The sequence below is a fragment of the Aedes albopictus genome, chromosome 2, assembly GCF_035046485.1.
Source record: "Aedes albopictus strain Foshan chromosome 2, AalbF5, whole genome shotgun sequence".
NCBI lineage: Eukaryota > Metazoa > Arthropoda > Insecta > Diptera > Culicidae > Aedes > Aedes albopictus.
The window spans coordinates 130,846,016-130,871,140 of NC_085137.1; the positions used below are offsets into that span (position 1 = coordinate 130,846,016).

The 25,125-nt window shown below is 40.3% G+C and overlaps 1 protein-coding gene across 1 annotated transcript in view; it reads right to left on the minus strand.

The window, feature by feature from the left end:
• Positions 1-23,617, minus strand: part of LOC115255343 (collagen alpha-5(IV) chain) — a 148,487-nt gene extending 124,870 nt beyond the window's left edge. Inside the window, exon 1 of the mRNA XM_029853361.2 lies at positions 23,026-23,617. Within this exon, the coding sequence (XP_029709221.1) occupies positions 23,026-23,175 (150 nt within the window). The 5' untranslated portion in view covers positions 23,176-23,617. The remainder of the gene's footprint in view (positions 1-23,025) is intronic.
• Between the last annotated feature and the right edge of the window lie 1,508 nt (positions 23,618-25,125).

Below are 25,125 nucleotides of genomic sequence, written 5' to 3' on the forward strand. Positions count from 1 at the left end.
CTCCGGAAGCACTGATGATGACAAAGACGCATTTTACGCGCAGCTCGAACGCGAGTACGATCGCTGCCCAAGCCACGACGTCAAGATCATCATAGGGGATCTAAACGCTCAGGTAGGCCAGGAGGAGGAATTCAGACCGACGATTAGAAAGTTCAGCGCCCACCAGCTGACGAACGAAAATGGCCTACGCCTCATCGATTTCGCCGCCTCCAAGAACATGGCCATTCGTAGCACCTTCTTCCAGCACAGCCTCCCGTATCGTTACACCTGGAGATCACCACAACAAACGGAATCGCAAATCGACCACGTTCTGATTGATGGACGGCACTTCTCCGACATTATCGACGTCAGGACCTATCGTGGCGCTAATATCGACTCCGATCACTACCTGGTGATGGTTAAACTGCGCCCAAAACTCTCCGTTATTAACAACGTACATTACCGGCGGCCGCCCCGGTACGATCTAGAGCGATTGAAGCAACCGGATGTCGCCACCGCATACGCGTTGAATCTCGAGGCAGCGTTGCCGGACGAGGGTGTGCTCGATGTGGCCCCTCTAGAGGACTGCTGGAGTACAGTGAAAGCAGCCATCAACAACGCAGCCGAGAGCACTATCGGGTACGTAGAACGGAGTCGACGAAACGATTGGTTCGACGAGGAGTGCAGAGCGGTTCTGGTGGAGAAGGATGCAGCGCGGGCGGTAATGCAGCAGCATGGAACCCGACAGAATGTGGAGCGATACAGACAGAAGCGGAAGCAGCAGACCCGTCTCTTCCGGGAGAAAAAGCGCCGCCTGGAAGAAGCGGAGTGCGAGGAAATGGAACTGCTGTGCCGTTCACAGGAAACACGCAAATTCTACCAGAAGCTCAACGCATCCCGCAAAGGCTACGTGCCGCAAGCCGAAATATGCAGGGATAAGGAAGGGAGCCTCCTGACGGACAAACGTGCGGTGATCGAAAGGTGGAAGCAGCATTTCGACGAGCACCTGAATGGCGAAGAGAATGTAGGCACGGGGGACCAAGGCAGCGGAGGAAATGACTATGTTGGTGCAGCAGAGGACGGGAACGAACCAACTCCCACGCTGAGGGAAGTTAAGGATGCCATCCACCAGCTCAAAAACAACAAAGCGGCTGGTAAGGACGGTATCGCAGCAGAACTCATCAAGATGGGCCCGGAAAAGTTGGCCACCTGTCTGCACCAGTTAGTAGTCAAGATCTGGGAAACCGAACAGCTACCGGAGGAGTGGAAGGAAGGGATAATCTGTCCCATCCACAAGAAAGGCGACAAGTTAATGTGTGAGAACTTTCGAGCGATCACCATTTTGAATGTCGCCTACAAAGTGCTATCCCAGATCATCTTCCGTCGTCTTTCACCTAAAGTAAATGAGTTCGTGGGACGTTATCAAGCCGGTTTCATCGACGGCCGGTCGACAACGGACCAGATCTTCACCGTACGGCAAATCCTCCAGAAATGCCGTGAATACCAGGTCCCAACGCATCACCTGTTCATCGACTTCAAAGCGGCATACGACAGTACAGAGCTATGGAAAATTATGGACGAGAACAGCTTTCCCGGGAAGCTGACTAGACTGATAAGAGCAACGATGGACGGTGTGCAGAACAGCGTAAGGATTTCGGGTGAGCTATCCAGTTCATTTGAATCTCGACGGGGACTACGACAAGGTGATGGACTTTCCTGCCTACTATTCAACATCGCCCTGGAAGGTGTGATGCAACGAGCCGGGCTCAACAGCCGGGGTACGATCTTCACGAAATCCAGCCAATTTGTCTGTTTTGCGGATGACATGGATATTATTGCCAGAACATTTGGAACGGTGGCAGAACAGTACACCCGCCTGAAACGTGAAGCAGCAAAGGTCGGACTGGTGGTGAATGCGGCTAAGACAAAGTACATGCTGGTAGGTGGGACTGAGCGAGACAGGACAAGCCTTGGCAGCAATGTTACGATAGACGGGGATACTTTCGAGGTGGTAGAAGAATTCGTCTACCTCGGTTCCTTGCTAACGGCTGACAATAACGTGAGCCGTGAAATACGAAGGCGCATAATCTGTGGAAGTCGTGCCTACTATGGGCTCCAGAAGAAACTGCGGTCAAAAAAGATTCACCCCCGCACCAAATGTACCATGTACGAGACGTTAATAAGACCGGTGGTTCTCTACGGACACGAGACATTGACGATGCTCGAGGAGGACCTGCAAGCACTCGGAGTTTTCGAGCGACGGGTGCTAAGGACGATCTTCGGCGGTGTGCAGGAGAACGGTGTGTGGCGGAGAAGGATGAACCACGAGCTCGCTGCACTTTACGGCGAACACAGTATCCAGAAAGTGGCCAAAGCTGGAAGGATACGGTGGGCAGGGCATGTTGCAAGAATGCCGGACAACAACCCTACAAAGTTGGTGTTTGCTAACCATCCGGTTGGTACAAGAAAGCGTGGAGCGCAGAGAGCACGATGGGCGGACCAGGTGGAGCGTGATCTGGCGAGTGTTGGGCGTGACCGAGGATGGAGAGCTGCAGCTGCAAATCGAGTACTATGGCGGCAAATTGTTGATTCAGTATTATCATGAATTTGATGTGAACTAAATAAATGAATGAAGCCGATCTATAATGCAGGTCACCATACAAAACTATTGTGTTGGATATTTTTCGAAATTTGATAGTTTTTTGTTATGGAATTCTAAAAATTGTACAATTCGGCTAAACGAATGTCTGGGCAAATTTCCTATTTTTATTCAAATTTTACGGCCAAACATTAAATAATATACTGTTTCATCCCATTGGCTTTTGCAAATTACCTAGACGATCCTCCAAAAATAAAAAAAGAACATAAAATAATAACAGTTGCGAAAACAATAGAAAAAATATGCCTCGGCTAAACGAATGTCTACCACTGTACTGCCCCTCTTCGCATGTCAGTCCCATGTTCCCATGTCCAGATTTCCTTTTATGTATGAAAAAATAATAGTGCATTTTGCACCCAAATCGAATATGATCTGGTAGATGGCCGACACTTCTCGGGTGTCATTGATGCTAGAACTTTAAGGGGTCCCAGCATCCACGAAGATTACAATCTCGTAGTTAGCAAGACTCGATCTTGGTTATCATCCACGTCGGACACGATGAATCGGCGATCGTAGCGTTTCAACATGCAGTGTTTTTTCAGCATATGGTACACTTTGAGGAAGTCTATCCACGGAGCGATGAGTACGGCAGCGCGGGAGGTGATGGGCACTGCTCAAAGACCACCCATAGGATGAGAAGTGCCAGAGGGTGACGGTAAGCCGATTGCTGATGTCGGGGACCCTGCAGTGCAGGAAGCAATATATGGAAAAAAGACCATGAAGAAAATGTGATTGCACAGGTACAAGAGCATACACAAGAGAGTATGAGATATGCGGAGGTTTTAAGAAACTGTCCATGGCGTGCGGAGAAAAAATAACGCCTTCTACCGTCATATGGAACAACCGTGATGGAAACTTTCTGACAGACAAAGCAATGGTGGCTGCCTGGAGGAGAGAGCACTTCGAGGAATAGGTAAAAATCGGGAATACGACAAACATTTGAATCGATGACGCCGAACAGGTTGTGGAAAGTCCAACGCTAGACGAGGTCAAGGCAGCCAAAAGAGGGCTGAAGAAAAGCAAGGCTGCTGGGAACTGCTGGCCGAGCTTCTCGACCACGATAATGAGCAGCTGTATCAACTACACCGTAATATGATGAATGATAATATGGGAAGAGAAAGAACTGCCTGTGCTTGCTAGTTGGTTGGATAATCTCATTTGCTCTCTGTAAAGAAAGAGCATCGACTGAAATTCACGAATACATGAGCATGAGCATGAGATGACCGTACAATTCGTAGTTGCTACTCCGTTACTGACCAGAACAGTCAACATTGCACAGGGAACCAAAAGGATGGGGCCTGGGTGTATCGACTGAAATTCACGAATACAGAGAAGAAACACATCTCAAAGCAGCGTATAAAACTTTGACCGGGATTCTGTCGAACAGACTGATGCCGATTGAGAAGTCCTTCGTCGACGAATATCAGGCGGGTTTTCGTGATGTTTATTGATTTTAAGGTGGCGTACGATTCAGTGAAGAAAAACGAGTTATTGCAGATTATGATCGAACATGGTTTTCCGGCGAAACTGATTAGACTGATTATAAACTAATTTCTAGTACTCTAGTACTATGTACTTACTTTCAGTCCTGGGCACCCACTGTGGTGCAGAGGGCCGAATTGAAAGATTTCCATCTTGGGCGATTGCCAGCCATCGCCTTGACCTGTGGCCAGGTCAAATTTCTGTCGATTTGCTTGATTTCGTTGTTGTAGTACTCTAGAGACGTGCGATAACGATGTAACCCGTGAAGTGAGAAGACGGATTGCGGCTGTGAATCGTTCCTTTTTCGGTTTGCGAAAACAGTTAAAGTCCCGTAGGCGGCAAACGAAGACAAAACTCGTGTTGTACAAGACTCTGATTCTTCCGTTCGCTTTATACGACCAGTAATCGTAAACGCTAATAGGAGCTGATCGGAGCCTTTGGAGTCGTAGTCGTAGAACGTTAAGTGTTGGGAACAATTCTTGGCGGTAAACTGGCAAGACGGCATTTGGAGGCTTCGCATAAACTACGGATTTTATAAAGTATATGTATAAAGAGACGCATATTGTGAAACAAATCAAACAAGGCAGGCTGCGGTGGGCTGGGCACGTAGCTCGTATGTCAGAGGAACGACAAGATAAAACAATATTCAGTAAAGAACCAGGAAGGAGTCTTCGGCTTCGTGGAAGGCCGCAAGCACGTTGCAGTTGAGGAGATCTAAGAACTTTAAACGTTCTAGGCGACTGGAAGCGATGGGTGCAGGACCGAGGCCAGTGGAAGTAAACTCACCGCTACGAGTTGTAGCTCATCAAGTATCAAGTAAGTAACCAAATCTATATGATCTCAATTTTAGAAATACTTCCAAAACGAGTCTCTAAAACTCACATCAAACATAATCCAACATTTCCATATGACCGTGATTATTCCTGAGCTGACACAATTCTTTGCCACATTTGCTTTTAATACACATTTTAACTCTCATGCAAACCATTTTCCACCTCATTCAACTTCAGTTCACGAGCTGCAATGGATGTAATATTTATGACTATCCAATCCATCTCTTCCCATTCCCGACCGTGCTGGTATGTATGTTCGTACCGTACCCATCGACGCGACGGCCGACATTCTGCTGAGCTCATAGAAACTCGATCCGCTCTGCCACATTACAAATCCTGAGCTCAGTTCAATCGACGTTTAACAACGGGTCAACGGCGGCGGCTCGGTGCCGGCAAAACCGCAAAGCGTGCACTGCACATGGTGGTGCAGGCAGAGCCACCGCGCCGGTCTCCTTTTAGCACCTTTGATCCATAAATATGAACATTTAAGGAAACTTGCCAAAATGGGTATATCTGGTCGACGCTCGATTGCCTGTGTTCACCCGTGACTTCGTGCTCCATTTATGGAGTGCAGCACGAGCCAACCCAAGTGCGGCTGTGTGTGGGACGCGTAGGCCCTTGTACCGAAGATGACCACGGACGGACCTCCGCCCGTCCGTCCGGCAATCGGACACGTGCAAGTGATGAAGATGTCATGCGGACTGTTTTGGAGCGAAATTGGATTGGACACCGTGTCGCATTAATCATTCCGCTGGGAATGGTGCGTAGCAGTCACAGTGCGGAAGAATGTTAAACGGTGCGTGCGCGTATTTTCCACGGGAAAACGGGAAGAATCGCGCAGTGATGGAAACCGATTTTCGTTGATGATGCAACTGGCCTCTGGGAGACGACGACGACTCCGTCGTCATTGGCCCGAATTGTTTACAGGAACAACAAACTGCATCATCCATTTATTTGTTTACGAACTGCTAGAACGTCCACGTAATAGAACACCACCGCCACCGCATCATCGGTTCGGGACCATATGTTAGTTGGCCGAAATGCGCATGCACCGCACACCCGAATTATTGTGCGAGATTCGGTTTCGGTTAGCAGTTAGCAGCGTGGTTGAATACTTCCTTCCACCGATCCGAGGCCTATGCGACATCAGGCGTGATCGTTTCAGTGGGTGAATCAGCGCGCCAGAGACCTTTCCCGGGAAGTTAATTGTGTAATAAATTGCAACGGAACTCTGAAAATAATCTCCAGCATCCCATATCTGATCGTGTGAGATTCGGCTGCAGTTTTTGAGAGGATTGTAAAGTGGATAGAATTTTTCACGATTAGTAACTGTCTAGGAAAAATGCTGTAGAATGTCTTTAGAATGCTGTTGATGTTGGATAAAATTTCACATTCGAGAGGATATCGAGTGAATGATGAGATAGATAGTTAGAAAATGCTTAAGATAACTTTGTAATCTCTATGTAGACGTATGGTATGATGGATACACTCTCGTGCATATGTATACAAGGTGAACAACGTTTGCCGAATTTAGCTTCTCGATTTGAGTTCGACAAGCGATAACTAACGATAACTATTAGGTATCAGGTATCAGAAGGCCGGCTCCAGAGGCACGTTATATTCCATTTGGGACATTTGTGCCATCGCCATAATAATAGCCTACACGCAAAAAAAAATCCGTTCCGATATACGTGCACTTCCAGTCACGGCAACGGGAACAAACGTGAACTATGCATAGCAACGATAACAACAATAAGAAATGTACACCGTGAACTAGATTTCACGTTTTCCAGAACGCCCATATTGACTGCTGGAACTAGTTCCAGTTCACGGTGCAAATATATTTGCTTGTTCTCATATTTGCGTTTGTTTGTTCACGTTTATCAGACCGGTTTTCTGATTTTATCATCTACCTGAGGGAAAAGGAAGGAAATAAGGATAAGGATGGGGATAAGGATAGGACAGTAAATAGGAAAAATACCCTGGAAGAGGGTACTAACGCATAAGCGTACCACAATGGGTTCAAACAGCAGCGCCCTGAAAAGGGCACTGTAATAACGCATAAAGCGAAAGAGACCCTATAGCTCTTTACCACAGCGGGTTAAGAACAACAGAATAACCTGAAGATTCAGGTTTCTGAAGTCAGTTTCACTAATTAAGTGTTTACCGAATAGTCGGAAACACAGTTGCGCCAAAACTGGACAGTTACATATCAAATGATACGAAGTTCCATAATCGGATTCACAGCTATCACATACAAATGAATCAGCTTGCTGAATATTCGCCATGTGATAGCTTTGTCGGCAGTGGCCAGTCAGTACTTTGACCAGAATGCTGCAATTCTGCTTTGACAGATTTGTAAGATACTTCGCCACCCTTGGAGATGTGTTGGCTCATTACAATACAATTTGGTTTGACGACATGACTCCAAACTATTCCAGTATTGTCTGTGCTGAGTGGCAGCCAGAGATGCCAGATATACAGATTTTTCTGTATTATACAGATTTTTAGAGGTTGGTACAGACACGATACAGAGTACAGAAAAAATACAGATTTCATGATCATGATACAGATTTTTCCTCCACATATTTGTTTCCTCATACATTCACGCAAGGTGGAAAATAAAGTGATAAAAATTATTGAGAGTACAAACCCATTTAATTATTCATATTTTTCAAATTTGACCTCAATTTTCAATCATTCCATTAAAGAAAAATTTTTCTTTCGAATTGAATTAAAAAAAAATATTACGAAATATAAAACGTCTTAGATATGCAATAAGCATACGTTAAGAACGGGCTTCTTTACGTTTTTAATAAGCTGAAATGTTAATCTTGTAAAATATAACTTTTTCAGCAAGTTTTCAAAGATAATGTGTTATACGAAAAAATCGAATAAACTATATATTTGCTGTTTTTTTTATGTGTATTGCTTGACAATTTGCAAGAGTCGCGAATTTTCAGTGAAAAAAATAAGTTGTAAGGAAAATTTAAGTTTGAAGTACTGAACATGAAAAATGAAACAAAAGTTGGAAACTTTGCTAAGCAAAAGACCTGGTTTTCTTTATGCTTTCCATTCTTATATGTAAAATGAAAATAATGAGAAAACTTGCGAATAATGTTTTCGTTGAAAACTCAAAATAATGATAGTTTTTTTTTTAATAATAATATCGTATCGAACCTGAGAAGAAATAGCAAGTACACACCCTTTCAAACAACTGAGTTACTAACTATAGAATTGTATTAAAGATTAAAAATCGATAGAGCTTTTGTAAACTACAGAGTACAAAAACCACTTGCGAAAATATGATGCATTGAATGTAGCAAAAGGAACACGTCATATGTGATGGAAATTGTTGAACATTCTCAACTTTACCTTGCAGATGAAAAGAAAAGAATTGCAAACGTGAATTGTACTGGATGTGAATATCACGCCCTAGCAATTTTGGCCATCTTAGCTTGTTTTAAGCACAGAGAAGGCCTGCTCACGGATTTTGAAGCGGAACCACTACTTGGCCATTACTTGTCCGATCTTTTGACACAGTAGGGGGATTCACTAAACAGATTAAATTGCTGCGTAAGCCATGATTTTCTGCTTATTTGAAATGTTTCAAGATTTAGCGAATGAAATAATCAAAGACTGCCTTGGTGATCGCGACGTTTAATCAGATTAATCAGTTTACACTGTTTCGTGAATCCCCTTAGTAATAGAAACTAGCCACATGAAAAAAAAAACGACCAAGTGAGTAATACTCGCAAGTGAAAAACGAGGTATTACTCACAAATGAGTATACGCATACGTGAGTAACTCACAACGTGAGCATTACTTACAAAAGAGTAAGGTGAGTGAGTATTTTTTTACTCGTATATGGAACACCGGTAATGGGAAGAATTTTTTTTAAAGAAATTGTTGCAGAGGATCCTTGACAAATTTCTAGAGGGCATTCCTAAGATATTCCTTGATTAATTTCTTCAGGAATTCTTTTGAATAGATTTTGAAGGGTTCTTTCTTGAACTCCAGCAAGAAAAACTTTCACACGCTTTCTGGAGATTTGTTTTAAAAAATATCGATAATTTCTTGTCGACGGATAACTCCATTAATATCTCCACAAATTCTTTGAGAAATTCATTCAAAAATATTTCCAAAGAATGTCTACGGACATTTCTTAAGAAATACCTGTAGAATTTATTTCTGGGATCTTTGCAAATGTTTTGTTATGTGTTCTACAAAGAATTTGCATCCCTTGACAGATACGTATTTCGACCTCAACTGTAAGGTCGCCTTCAGGCTCTCGTACTTGACTCGACTGGACTTGACTGGAGTCGAGTCAAGTACAAGATACCGAAGACGACCTTACAGTTGAGGTCGGAATACGTATCTGTCAAAGGATGCCAATTCTTAGTGGAATGAAAAGGAACAGTACTTAACTCGATTTTCTTTTTTCTTACCACTAACTTTACTTCCTCTAACTCTTTCTTTCAGAATTTCCTGCTAAGATTTCTTCAGAAATTTGTATGTGAAGATATATTTATTTCCGGAGGTTTCGTCAAAATTTCAAAATTAAGAAATTACTTCATGGAGTTTTCCTGAAAAAATAAAAATTCTGAAATTCTTCAAGTATATTATGTATTCACAAATCCTAAAGGGATTTGTTCGGAAACTCTTCCTAGGGTTCTCCCAGATTTTTTTTGAGAAATTCGTTCAGTGATTCCTGCAGAAACTCCTTCATGTTTTTTTAGAGAAAATGCAAAAAAAAAATATCTTGATAAACTTCAGGAATAACTCTATCAATGAAAGAATTTTTGACAAATTTCTTCAGGGATTCTTGGAAGATTCGTGGAGGAATTTCTGGAGAATTCTGTTCAAAAAATGCAAACAAAGGTACTTGTGGATTTTTTAAGAAATCCTTCATTGAATTTCTAAAGATTCCCTTGAGGATTTTCTGAAGGGATCCTTGGAAGAACTACTGGAGGTGCTTCTGAAAGATTCATCGAAAATAAAATCTCGTGATGTTTATGAAGAGATTTCTTGGAAGAATTCTTTAGAGAACCAATAAAGAAATTTTAAAAAACGGAGAACCCTCTACAAATATTCTTTAAAACATTTCTAGAAACAAAATCTTTAAAAAATGCTTATTAGTTGAAGTTCTGCAGCAATTAATGAGAGAATCTTTTGGAAAAAAGAAAAAAAATCCTGAAGAAAGGTCTGAACAAATCCAAAGCAATGCTTGGAGGAATATCTCCAGGAACTTTTGGATAAACTCCTGTAGGAACTTTCCACAAAAATCTTTTGAGAATTTCTAGAGGAATTTCAAAAAAAAATCCCTGAAAAAAATGAAGTAATCCTTTAGGTAGAAATGTAGCCAATAATTTCTGGAAAAATTCTTGAGGTTTATTTTTTATAATCTTTGTATTTTTGTATATTTTAAATTATGCTAGTTCTTCATACAAACTGGATGTTTCTGAATTTCTGATAGAATCTCTGAATGTTTGTTATAGAAAAATATCTCCTGGAATTGCATCTTTTCAAGATACGTGAGAAGAAATCATTGATAAATTTTCGGAGAAATTCTATAGAAAAACTCCTGAAAAAAATTTGGAGGAATTCCCCCAAAATTATTGAAAAAAAAATATTAAGAAATACAAGCATAACTTATGTAGCAATCCCTGAAGGAATTTTCTCTTTAATGCTTTAAAGAATACCATGAGGATTTTCGAAAGGAATTTCTGCGGAAACCCGTGAACCAGTTTCAGGATATTATTGAGAAACTCACAGGAAAGTCCCAGGGAAAATTCCTGGAAGAATCCCTGGAGAAATTTTCACAAAAATTCGGCCACGTTAAAGTTCAGAATAATTAAGAATATACATATTTATTTTACCATGCAAAATCATAAAGTTCTGCTATTTACACCATTTTGTGAAAACTTACTGCAAATAGAAATGTTCGTGCAAAATTCGGAACACAAAAATTTACATGTGCAACATACAGATTTCTTACGGGGTGTGACTGGATCTACGGAAGCTTGGTGTTTTTTTGGCTTTCAGTTACAGTTTCAAAATACAGACAAATACAGATTTTCTAAAATCTTGGTACAGATTTTTGGAAAAATCATCTGGCATCCCTGGTGGCAGCCCAGGTGTGAATCAGAAGTTTTACCCAACACTTGGATACCGGAATAGCTGGCTCAGGGCCAATGAAGTCATGTGATGCTCCTGTGCGAGCTAACTCATCAGCCAATTCATTTCCAGCGATGGAAGAATGGCCAGGTACCCATACAAGGTGAACAGCGTTTGCTGAATTCAGCTCCTCGGTTTGAGTTCGGCAAGCGATACTACCTTCGACCTAGAGTTGGCCGAAGCAAGTGCTTCAATAGCAGCCTGGCTATCTGAACAGAAATATATTACCTTGCCTTTTACGTGCAGCTGAAGTGTTGATTGCACTCCGCGCATTAGAGCATTTCGGCCTGTTGATGTTCGGTGAGTAAGACTGATACAGCTTTATTTTTTTTTTTTTTTTTTTTATGTCTTTATTAATGAGATTTTCAGCCCGAGGCTGGTAATACAGCTTTAGCTCACGAGAATAAACACCAGCACCTGCTCGACCTTCGAGAAGGGAGCCATCAGTGTAACATACGATGCCGTCTGAAATACTTCTTTCCAGATGTCTAGATGTCCATTCTTCCTGAAAAGGGAATTTCGTGGAAATTGTCCTATATGGGAAATTACAAGCAATTATAAGATCACTTGGAGCAAGGACAATTTTGTCCCATTTCACCAAAACTGGAAACAACGAGGTGTGTGTTGATGTGCAGTTCACAGGATTTCCTCTAGTATACCGAGTACCCGTAGACGGTAAGTGCAAGAAAGTGCTTCTTGTTTGAGATCAATGTGTAGTGGGGCAACGTCTAAAAGAACTTCTAGTGCTGCCATGGGAGTTGAAGAGAACGCTCCAGACATCGCCATTAAGCACATCCTTTGGAGATGGCCTAACTTTGATTGGATCGTTCTCATTTCACCCTTTTGCCACCACACAAGACATCCACAGGCCAAAATTGGTCGACCAACAGTTGTGTAAATCCATTAGATAAATATACTTGGGTTTTAGATTCCAAGTTGTATTTGTAACAGGTATAGCACAAGACAAAAATGGTAAATCTATTGGATAGAGACTCACCCGCACGGTTATCACTGAGTTCCGCATCATCCACATCCGTCATCACATCCGTGATGTTCATCTGGCCAATGTGCCTCTTCATGTGAACCAACATGCTTACCAATCTGGAAAGTCCACTGTGACTCTTTTACACAAAGTTGTCTACGATATCGAGAAGGCATTCGCTGAAAAGCAATCCTGTTTGGGTGTTTTCTTAGATATCGAGGGTGCCTTTGACAACGTGCCTTTCAATGCCATATTGGAAGCCGCACGGGGTCATGGTATTTCTCCAATAATTTCCAATTGGATTCACCAAATCCAATCCAGAGATGTACCAAAGGTTCACCGGCGTTGCCCGAAGGCCATACAAGCTTTCTTGAATCTGAACTCAACATAAGGTGTCCAGGAAAGCTTGGAATCAAGAATGATTCCAACGTACTTTACCTGTTCAGTGACATTGATTTCAGAATCAAAGAGACGTAAAGGTCGAACACCATTACGGTTTCCTTTTCACGGAAAAGCGATAGATGTTTTACTCGGATGTACCGAAAGGCCATATTGTCGACACCAACCCTCAACTACCTGAAGAGCGTTTTGCATCAGGTCGAAAAGGGTGCTGATGCACATAACGACTAACAATATTAGGTAGTCGTCGGCAAAACCATAAGTAGGAAAACCGCTGTTATCGAGTTGTCTTAATAGCGTATCTGCTACGAGATTCCACAAAAGCGGTGACAAGACTTCCCCTTTATTTGGAGATAAACCAGCCTCGGGCTGAAAATCTCCCTAATAAAGCAAATAATAATAAAGACTCCCTCTTGGGGGCATCCACAAACACTCATTTTCCTAATCCCTGCTAGACGCAGTGTCGAGAACAGATATCGTTTTTTTAACATTTGATTAATTCAATTGGGAATAATTGGTGATATACCATGAATCCGTGCGGCTTCCAATGTGGCATCGAAAGGCACATTGTCAAAGGCACCCTCGATATCTAAGAAAACACCCAAACAAGTTTGCTTTTGAGCGAATGCTTTCTCGATATCGTACACAACCTTGTGTAAAAGAGTCATAGTGGACTTACCAGGTTGGTAGGCATGATGGTTCACATGAAGAGGCACGTTGGCCAGATGAACATCACGGATTTGATGATCCCCAATGCGTTCTAAGCATTTCAGAAGAAAAGAGGTCAAACTGATAGGTCTGAACCTCTTTGCTTCTTCATACAACGCACGACCCAGTTTAGGAATGAACTTCACAGTAATATCCCGCCAAGATTTGGGAATATACCCTGTTGCAAAACTGCAAACAAGTATTTTTTTGCAATTTCTCATCGTAATAGGCTGTTTTACCTCACCAAAAACTGACAGGAAAAGGCCTACGTTCCCACACCTAATTAACAGTGCTGTAATGGTTCATTACAGCTCTGATTTGCGTTGCGTAATGAACCATTACAGCACTGTTTTCAGTTTTGGTCAACTTCTTGATGCTTTCTGGACGCAGTTTTGAAAAATTGTGACAGCTGCACAGTATAACCTATTATGATCAGATTTTCTTAAACATTGGCTATGAACATCAGTGTGCAGTTTGATGAAAAAGTTTTGTTGAAAACTATCCTCAGGGGTAATTTATGAAATTGCAAAAAACGTTGCGTAAACTACTATTTCAAAACATGTTTGAAATAATCTGAAGCTCCAGGAGATTTGAAAGGAGCAAAGTTATTAAGTGCTCACTTAATCGATTCTATAGTTACAATACTCCGAGCCGAAGCCAGGGAATCATAACTACAAGAAAAGGCATCAGGTTCATCCGAAGATGTAATATCCACACATCCAGGGAAGTGTGTGCTGAATAAGCATTCCAGAACTTCCTCATCAGAGTAAGTCAGATCGCCATTTACCAAGCGAAGTTCCTTCACTCGGAAATCCTTAGATTTCGCATGGATTTTGTTTAACCGACTGACTTCACTCAAACTGGAAACATTTGTTCAGAGGTTTTTCCAGCAGGATCGTTCAGCAGCCTGGAGAGCTTTCCTGTAGGCCTTGCGAGGCGACCTGAAAGCCTCCGAGCCAGCCGAACGTCGTCTGTTCCAACTCTTTCTACGTTGTTTCCTGAGCTTCGCCAGATCAGAATTTCACCATTTTCCTCTTGTGATCTTCACAGACCGTAAAGGGCATGCTTCTTCAAAAGCTTCCATGATGAAGGTCGTTGTTTTATCAACGGCATCATCTAAATCACTTGGAGTGTCAATGGATGATGAGTATCCACGAAATTTGGCTGCAACCAAATCGGTAAAGAGATCTCAGTTTGTTGACAGGGGGTTCCTGAAATGCAATGTTTGCGAAGTAACATTTAAATGTTCAAACAAGATGTAGCGATGGTCAGCTCGTGGCTAATTCTTCGAGAGCAAAGTGTTATGTGCAACACTTCCTCTCTAGCAGATACCATGAAGGTTGGGCGGTTGCCTATGTTAAGTAATGCAAGATCTGTACTACTTAAGTACTCCATCAAACTGGAGCCCCTCAAGTTAATGTCTAATGTCTGCCCAAGATGGTATGGTGAGCATTTGCATCACTGCCAACAATTAGCGGAAGGCCTTTTGAAGTACAGTATGCGATGACTTGTTTGAAAGCATCCGCAGGGGATGGTTCATCATGCGGTAAATACACCGAACAGTAGATGTATTTCCTGTTGAGGTTTCCAACAGATACATCAATTGTGATAGCACATACAGTAAAACCTCCATGAGTCGATATTGAAGGGACCATCGACTCAAGGAAATATCGAGTAGTGGAACAAAAATCCTTTGGGAAGCTTTTTGGGGGGACCATCATAGTAGCCCAGAAATTATTTTTCAGTATGGAAAAATTTACCTCCATGAGTCGATATCGAGTCAAGGAACATCGACTCATGGAGGCTCGACTGTATATCTTTGGTGGTTAGTTCAGAGATGAGTGTAGCAACCAAGGTAGCAACTATTGCGTTGTTGACAAGCACACAGGCTCGAGGCATGACACGCGAGTTTGCCATTGCATTTTTGCTGAAAGTAGCAAACACCGGATTCACAAGGTTTCCTAGATAGAAATTCCCCTTACGAAAGTAAGGTTCTTGGACTAACGCCACTTGGGCTGTACCATTTTGCATAAGTCTACAAAGATTGATCGTAGCTGTTCTTTTCTGCTGAAGATTGATCTGAGCTATCCTAACCGTAGCCACTACCATACTAGGCAAGATTAAACTCTCAACAATCACAGCACAAAAAAGAACAGCAACAATAAAGCCAGATCGGTATCGATTTGAGTGCGCCAAAGGCGAGAATGCACAGAATACACTGTGTAAAACGCATAATGCGAAACCATGTAGGTGAAAATTTAAACTAATTAATAACATCTTCATAATCCCGCCCTTATTCAGCCTCAAGTATGAGATTGAAGAAGGGCAGCTGATTGTCTCGGAGAAACACAAGGTCCACCGCGCTATTGCTCCGGTTAGCACAGTAAGGGCGAAATACTGTTGAGGGTGCCCTGGTACTCCACAGGTTCCGTTTGCGATTGGGTTTTTATAAGACCCCCTAACCATTTATTCCTACACACTTAGAAATTCTGAAATTTACACGAAACGGAATCACCAAAAAACGGAAACGTTTTTAAGACTGAATGACGAAATGGACTCAATTTTATGCGCAGCATATAAATGCTGGTTGGTTGCGTTAGATGTCAATAAATTCATTTCACCAGAAACGTAGAATCAGTATCACGTTCATCGACCACCCTCTAGCTCGGTGAAATAGCCGAGAGGTAAGAGATGTGGCTCTCGATCAGCAGATCAGGAGTTCGAATCCATGTATGGCAATATCTTACTTTTCTGTTTTATCTGTCAAATCGGTTCTAGCGATTGCTAGACGCTAAGAAAAAATAAGTTTTATTTTTAGGTGCCTTGAAAGACGTAAATTTACATGTTTTTACCTCTAAATTTGTGTTTTTGAAGATGCTCGTATGTGTCAGGTTCAGGACACTTAAAATTACATGATATTTTCTAGGTGTGTAGGCACGGTAAGCGTAAAGCCGCATAACAGCTTGAATTAGGGGTCACCTGTTTAGTGGACTCCTACCACTGGAACAGGCGCACAGTGGGATCATTCTGAAAAAAGACGATCAAAACCTCTAAGAGTCGTTAGATGACATTTTAGCATATAGGTGTCTTTGGAAGATGTGTTCAGAAATATCGTCTCTATTTTTATGCATATTCACTGTATGGTTAAACTGTAGGGTGAACCCGAGCAAAAAAATATTTTATCAAAATATTTTTTTAGAGGGTAGATGTCTTCAGCAAAGTTGTAGAACAAGTAATTTCAAGTATCTTTGCTGAAGACACCATATAGTTTGGACTTCATTTTTTGGGAGAAAATATGAAAGTTTAAAAAATAACCTCAAAATCAGTTTTTTGAACTTTTCCATGATTATATCGTAAAATTTCAACGTGATATGTTCTACAAGTTTGCAGGTACGACTGGAATACACTATCTTGCCGAAGACACCAAATCTGTAAAATTGAAAATTGCTCCAGTAAACCAATTTTTTTGAAAATTTTTCACTATTTTCACTATTAAATATTTTTTGAATAGGCACTTTTTGGCAGCCGTGCTATCAAAATTTCAATGCTTTATCATGCCCAGAATAGACCAAAAGTGACTTAACAATCGGGTCTGATAAGGCACTTTCATTTCTGATGCTATTTTAATAGTCATTTTTCAAAGAAAATATTCACAAAATTCATACAAATCAATTAATACAAACTGAAAACTCACGAAAACTTTTCGACATTAATATTTGTTAATCCAAATAGTATTCTTGTTGAAATAGTCTACATTTCTAACACTGTGATTGACTTTACATTGAATATACGATAAAAAATATCGCTTTTTAAATTTTTAGATGAGTTTTTGATACCAATTAAAAACTGTGTTTTATCTCTATTTTTTTATTGTAATTCCCAATGCATTTGTTCATGTTAAAATACATACATTAATTAATCAACTAAAACAATGATAACTTTTTTTTTCATTTGCTATGTTAACATTATAACTTCGTTTGAAAAACTAAAAAGGCAAAAATATGATGAATGCCTCTACAAGTTTTGTGTTGAAAATAAAAAAATTAAATAAAACGAGTGAAACATTGTTACATCACATTGGAATAGCCAGTATCTGTAAGAGATATTCAAGGTTGTAAATCTTACGTCATGTAAAAAATTCTTCACAGATATTTTATTGAGGTTATGCTGTTTGATACTCTTTAAAATTTATTTTTTCCAGTTTTCAAGAACTGCGTCCGTTAGGTCGATTCCTGTCCATGATTTTCAAAATTCCTTCATCGTAGACATATTACCTTGGTTCATCCCTTGATAAATCCGCATCAAGATCACGGTTCGATTATGGATACTTTTCCGGAGGAGCCTTTAGTTTTATGTTTATATTATAACGATTTTTTGAAAAGATAATTTGTGCCTTTTTGAGAAAGATTTCGTAGATGAGGAAATCACTCAAAGAGGCTTTAACCTCTTTCAAAATTTGTAGTTAAAAATAAATGACACTGACAGTTGAAATAGTCTACATTTATTTAACTTGTTTTTTTTTTATTCAGAATTACTACTTGGATGAGCTAAAAATAATATCGAAAGGTTGTATGGGATTTGTGAATATTTTCTTTGAAAATTACTATTAAAATAGCTTCAGATATCAAAGTGCCTTATCAGACCTGATTGTTAAGTCAATTTTAGTCTATTCTGGACATAATGAACCATAGAAATTTTGACAGCACGGCTGCCAAAAAGTGCCTACTCAAAAAATATTCAATAGTGAGTTTTTAACTCATCTAGAAATTAAAAAAGCGATATTTTTTGTCGGGTATTCAATGTAAAGTCGACCACAGTGTTAGAAATGTAGACCATTTCAACAAGAATACTATTTTGATTAACAAATATTAATGTCGAAAAGTTTTCGTGAGTTTTCAGTTTGTATTAATTGATTTGTATGAAATTTGTGAATATTTTCTTTGAAAAATGACTATTAAAATAGCATCAGAAATGAAAGTGCCTTATCAGACCCGATTGTTAAGTCACATTTGGTCTATTCTGGACATGATAAAGCATTGAAATTTTGATAGCACGGCTGCCAAAAAGTGCCTATTCAAAAAATATTCAATAGTGAAAATAGTGAAAAATTTTCAAAAAATTGGTTTACTGGAGCAATTTTCAATTTTACAGAGTTGGTGTCTTCGGCAAGATAGTGTATTTCAGTAGTACCTACAAACTTGTAGAACATATCACGTTGAAATTTTACGATATAATCATGGAAAAGTTCAAAAAACTGATTTTGAGGTTGTTTTTTAAACCTTCATATTTTCTCCCTAAAAATGAAGTCCAAACTATATGGTGTCTTCAGCAAAGTTACTTGAAATTACTTGTTCTACAACTTTGCTGAAGACATCTACCCCCAAAAAAATTAATTTGAAAAAATATTTTTTTGCTCGGGTTCACCCTACAGTTTTACCATACAGTGAATAGGCATAAAAATAGAGAAGATTTTTCTGAACATATCTTCCAAAGTCACCTATATGCTAAAATGCCATCTAACGGCTCTTAGAGGTTTTGATCGTCTTTTTTCAGAATGATCCCACTGTGAGGCGGTCCCTAGTACTATTCTTAGCCAGTTAAACCAACCGCTGCCGACACTACACAGCTTTTCATCTCTCGCCTATTCTAAAAATGTAATCTAAAGTTGCTGCTGTAACTCCTACTAGGAATTCCACCATGTATGTCTTCAGTAAGGAATTAGTTCCCATATGGAACAGGATTTTAGCTTAGGATCAAGGAATTCGGATTTCTTTAGGATTTCCTGAAGGATGCCTAAAAGAAAGTCAAAGAAATTCCATCAATCCTGACGGTTTCTCACAAGGCATTTTTTGAGGATTTCTTGAATGAACTCCTGCCTGATTCCGAAAAGAAACTCTTTAAGGAATCCCATAAGGAACTCCTGGAAGATAAGATTTTTATAAGAAACACCTAGGGCTCTCAAGACGAACTTCTAGGGGATTTGTAGAAGTAATTTTAATAAAGACGCGGACACCGTCTTCAGCCAAAGGCTGCACATACTGAATGAAACTTAACACCAGACAAGGGACACACGGAGCATGCACCAGTGGATACGGAGAAGAAACTATTCTCACGAAAACTTTCATCGCCGGAGCGGAAATCGAACCCTCACCCCACAGCATGGTGCGATTAGAAGCTTGGTGACCCTAACCGCACGGCTACGAGGCTCCACAGAAGGTTTCAACAAAGTATCAACAAAGAAACCACGAGGGATCAGAGGAGGAACTTCTTGAGAATTTGCAGATGGAACTCCTGAAGGATTCCCAAAACAAGTTCCTGGAGTATTCCCAGGAGAAACTCTTAGAGCAAACATATTAAGAAATTTGCGTAAGATTTTCGACTGGAACTTCAATGTTTGGGAGATTTTGGCTTTCTCAGTCTAGGGAATCCAAACGATTAAATTGGCATTGCCCGACGTTTCGGCCTAATTTATTTGGCCTTTTTCAAGGGTAAAGCTGTCTATCGTTTTTTGTTATAATTTATAACTAGTGCCATAGTTTTTTTTTTGGAGCTTCTTGTAGCATTTCTACACATATAGATTTTGGGCGAATTTTACAATAATTTTGGGAAGGGACGTAGACACTGCTTTCGCACATTCATCAACTCACTTGGTACTAAGTGTACCAAGTGAGTTGATGAATGTGCGAAAGCAGTGTCTACGTCCCTTCCCAAAATTATTGTAAAATTCGCCCAAAATCTATATGTGTAGAAATGCTACAAGAAGCTCCAAAAGAAACTGTGGCACTAGTTATAAATTATAACAAAAAACGATAGACAGCTTTACCCTTGAAAAAGGCCAAATAAATTAGGCCGAAACGTCGGGCAATGCCAATTTAATCGTTTGGATTCCCTAGACTGAGAAAGCCAAAATCTCCCAAACATATTAAGAAATATTCTGGCGAAATTCCGAAGACAAATGAAGATACAATCCAACATAATCTCTTGGAAGTACATATTCAAAAGTTGCAGAAGGAAGCCCTGTTTCACTAATATAAAAAAAAAAGTTCGTGGAGAAATTTTTGAATCAGACCCAAAACGATTTCTTGGAGAAATACCAGAAGTAACTTTTTGAAGAACCGTAGAAGAAGCAACATGAAATATTAGAAAAACTTTTGAAGAAATCCCAGAATGAAATTTTGGGGGTCCCAGATGGAACTAGTGTAGAAACATAAGCAAGAATTCTGGAGGTACTCAATAAAATAATCTTGGAAAAATTCCTGTAGGAAATTGTGAAGAATCGGAGAAACTCATGTAGGAATATCGGAAGATTTTTTTTTTATCTGTATTAACGAGAGTTTTAGCCCTAGGCTAGTTCATCTCGAGACGCACGCTTTACTTCCCTTCCGAAGGAAGAACTTACATTTTGTGAGTTTGTCGGGAGTAGGATTCGATCCCAGATCCTCGGCATGATAGTCACATGTTTTTAACCATCACACCAGGTTCGCTTTACAGGAGGAAACATCTTGGTGAATCTCAATAGCAGCTTTTCTGTTAGTGTCAAGAAGAAATCATGATTAAAACCTAGAATGATCTTTTTAATGATTTACGATTCTTGGAGGAATTTTTGAAAGAATCACCGAAGAAAATCCAGAAAGAAATTGAATAGAAACACCTGGGTTGATCCGAGTATGAAATCCTGGGGGTCAGAAGCTCTTTCTTCAAAAAAAAAAAATTCATCGAATTCCAAGAGATAACCAACGAAATAATACGAGATAACATAGAGGAATCCCAAAAAGAACTTCTTGCGATGAAACCTTAAATGAATTCTGGAGCAGTTCCAAGTGCTTGCAGAACAATTCCTTGAGGTTTCCTAAAAGCACCCTAGAAGATACTTCTAGGATTTCGCCGATCTGGGAACGGAAACTGTAATATGCGTCACTCTCACGTTCAGAAAAAAAAACAAACATATTACATAAATTTAAGTTCCATGTTTTCCCAGAAGCAACCCGAAGTCATATACATGTGGTGGATACCATTTGTTGGAGTCAGTTAAAATACTGTAACATATAAACTATGCAACCCAGACGTGGTAAAAGACGGCAAAGAAAAATGAAAACTTTCAGTTAACTGCATAATTTAACTTTAAGAATTTGTTTCATAGTAAACTTTATTTTGTAATGTTGCAAAATATTTTGCCAAAAAATTTTCCGCTTTTTCTCTATTCCGTTTTTGTCAACTGAAAATTGCGCACCGTGTTGATAAAAACGGGACATACCTGTATAATAATAATTATATGCATCCATCGATCTTAAATGCAATTGAACTTTATGCAAATTTGTCTTTTTATTGAACGTCCTTATGCTAAACGCTTAAGAAAGTCAAAACAAGCTTGAAATGGCCAAGCAGATTCAGTGATCATCCTGCGTTTCAAAAATTTGAGCTAGTTTAACATATTTTGAATAAAAATATAACCATTCTGGATCAATTATTCCCTAATTGAACAGGATTCTACTACACATTTTAGAAACATTTTCTTTTCTTCTGAGCTTGCCCATCTATATCATATAGCTTTCTTACCTAGTGCTTTCTTAACCCTGCAGCACGCGCGCTGTTGTAAAAAGTACAACACTACCGAAAACCTCGATCCTCGTATACAACGCGAGCGCGGTGCAGTTTTGGTTGCTTGATGGCACGCGCGCATCCTAAAAGGTTAAGCATAAAATCTGAAGATCAACTTGAATATCAGCTTTCAGCTGCAGTTGGACAAAACTTTTTACAGTTATTCATTCAGAAGTTCCTTCAAAAATCCCAATAAAATCTAGCCCTTGAATCTTCAAAAATTTCTTCTTGATGTTCTGCAGATATTTATGTACATTTTCCAATGACCAATTTATTATGGACATTAGTCCAGCGAAATTCCAATATCTCTACCAGTAATAGTAGTATAAATTGTGCCTGTAATCCACAAAAAAACTTTGTCGGATCAAATAGGTATGTTTGAAAAACGAGTTTTAACCTATCTATATACAATAAAAATGCAGTGGCATACGTGGGACCGCGCATAACTTGCGAACGGAAGGACCGATTTTGGTCGTCTAAATTTTGTTCTGTTGGTTTTCACCCAAGGAAGGTTTATGAGACAAAAAACATGGGAAAATTGAGAGTTTTTGAAAATCGATCTTCAATACATTTTGACCGGGGACTTGGTCTTGGCTAGAAACAGGCAAGACAAAGTTTGCCGGGTACAGCTAGTAATTTCTAAAAATCAACCTTAAATGCCCTCGCTCACTCCTTTGTTGATCCAATTGAAGTATTTCATTATTAATCAATATTGAAATATTTTAGCTAGCTTATTTGAACGTAAAAACATGAGAATTTTTTGATTAGTCTAAGTGACAACTAGAAATCCCTGAAGCCGAGTTCTTAAAACGGAAATATTTTAAGCTTTTGACATGAGGTATAGCGGATTCTATTTCTATTTGCTATGGTAAAGCTTAAATAATGTTTGTAAAGTATGTACAGCCTTTTAGTTAACAGCTTGTTTAAAATATTTGTTTTGTTTTTTTTGTTGAGGGAAATTATTATTATTCCAGATCTTTCCAGATACAGTTTGATTCGGATTTGGATACAGCTTGAGCAACTGCACAAAGAATTCACATAAATGATAAAAACTTAAGGTAGAATATAAAAGATATGATTTAAATAGTTATTCGCTTTTGCAATATTCAATTTGGTGGGCATTTGATCGATTGCTTTCCATGTAATGCTACCATCATTAGGTATCGTCAAATAAAATGCACAATGTGTAATATTGTTAATGTACTTACCACCGCATCCGAAGGATCGACCAACTGCAGCACACCTAACACTATCACTAGCACCCAGGAGGATGCACGGAACGACTTCCGTCCGGGTCGCATCATTCGCAAAATCCGTTTGCCCAGGCCCACCCCTTCTGGGCCCGCGGGCTGCAACATCGTGGAAGTTAAATTTCACCCCGAAACTAATAAAACTATCTCCGAAACTGGTTTAATTTCGCTTGCTACGGCGCGCTATCAACTTTCGAGTGTTCGATGTTTATCCAACCATTTTCCGTTAATTAAATTTCCGTTCTTCACAACTCGCTCTCTGGGGGCAATAATTTATTCACCGATTGGGTCCTTACTCTCTTAAAAAAAACTATCACTTAATTTACTCGGAATAAATCGAATCAAGAGAAAAGCACCACTGATCTCGTTGATGGTGTTCGGTTGCCCTTTTCGAAAGTCCTGACTCGGCCGGGATGTTCCTGTTCCGGGCTTGACGGAGACTACGACTACGAAATGTGTCGACGACGACGGAGGCACTGCTCGAAAGAAGCCGTCCGTCGGGAATCCGATGTACCATCGAATGTTCTGAACGTTCGAAGCAATACTAAATTGCCGCCAAGATGCGAGCTGATTTCATGCTGCATTCGGGCCCGCCGTGCCGCAGTGTGGACGCGATGGTTGAGTCCGTCGTGCGTGATCGCGATCGTTGTTGGTACGGGGGTAGGGATGTCATGCCGCGACTTATTCTTATGCTTGGTGCTTATTCTTGAGATATGTTGCAGATGGTTTGGCTTTTTGAAACTTGAGATGGATTTGTATTGCATTTCATTATTCAATTCTTGGGCATATATTAGGCCCCTAAAGCCACAGCTGTAACGGCGTGGGTTTCAGCATGACCACGTTAAGGATTCGATTCCCGACCAAACTTTTCGTAGTGGAAATTTTACTTGGGCATAGAGTATTTAGCTACGCCTTTTGATCTCACGTGGCACATTAAAATCAAATAGCAGTATTGAACAAATGAGGCATATCACACAGAGGCTCATGAGCGCTGTAATTGGTGCTTGCTGATGAAAGTTTGAGGAACGGATGCGATTTAAGACTACGGCGACGAGTGTTAATATGTAGTATTCCAAGCAGAGTAGAGCCATCAATGAATCTCAGGAGATCTCCAGCAAACAGACTTTTGCCACATTGCGTCTTGCACTGAGAGGTTCCAAATTGATAAGCTGACAGTAGCTCTTGTAGCTTGGCAATACTTATAGAGGATTCCTCCATCTGATCTGATGTAGCGCAAAACGAATGAATTTTCGCTGAACTCTTTCGATGCGTTGAGGATCGTTGTCGTAGCAAGGGGCCCAGATGACTGCCGAGTACTCCAGGATGGGCCGCATAATTGAACTATATATGGTCATTAGACAATAGATGTCCTTGAACTTTGGCAAAGCGAAAGAGAAAACTATGTTGCGACAATGTTTTCGCCACGACATAATCGATATGGTCTTTGAATGTTAGTTTCGAGTCGAGCAGAACTCCTAGATCCTTGACTACCGATTCGCGCTTCAACTGAACACCTTCCAAAGCGTAGTCAAAGTGGAAAATGGACTTTTTAAGGCCGAATAAAATTTCAACTCATTTAATGACACCCGATTTAAACAGCACAATACAACAAAGGTTTCTAGCTGTCTATGTTGACATCATTCATATACTACAGACATAAAAACGGCCCAAGATGACGACTGACTTGGGGAACGCCAGGCCATACTGTGAACGGTGAAGAGACGTAGTCACCAATTTTCACAGATATACTGCGACCGGTCAGATAGGATCAAAGCCAGATGAGGAGGTTGTTGTTAATGTCTAGTTTGTCAAATTTGGCCAGGGAGCGATTTAGTGATTTATTATACCAAAGGCGAAAGGTCAGTATGTACGGGATCATTTGATGGCCGCTTTGAAACTGGCGTATCAGGTACGACTTAAAACACGTCAGGTTAGAGGTCGTCGATCGTTTTTGAACGAATCCTTGTTGATCCTCAGATATATAGTGTTAATAACCTTGTACTAACTTGATTAAAACGATTATTTTCAGCAACTTTGATGTGGCGCACAATGAATCAA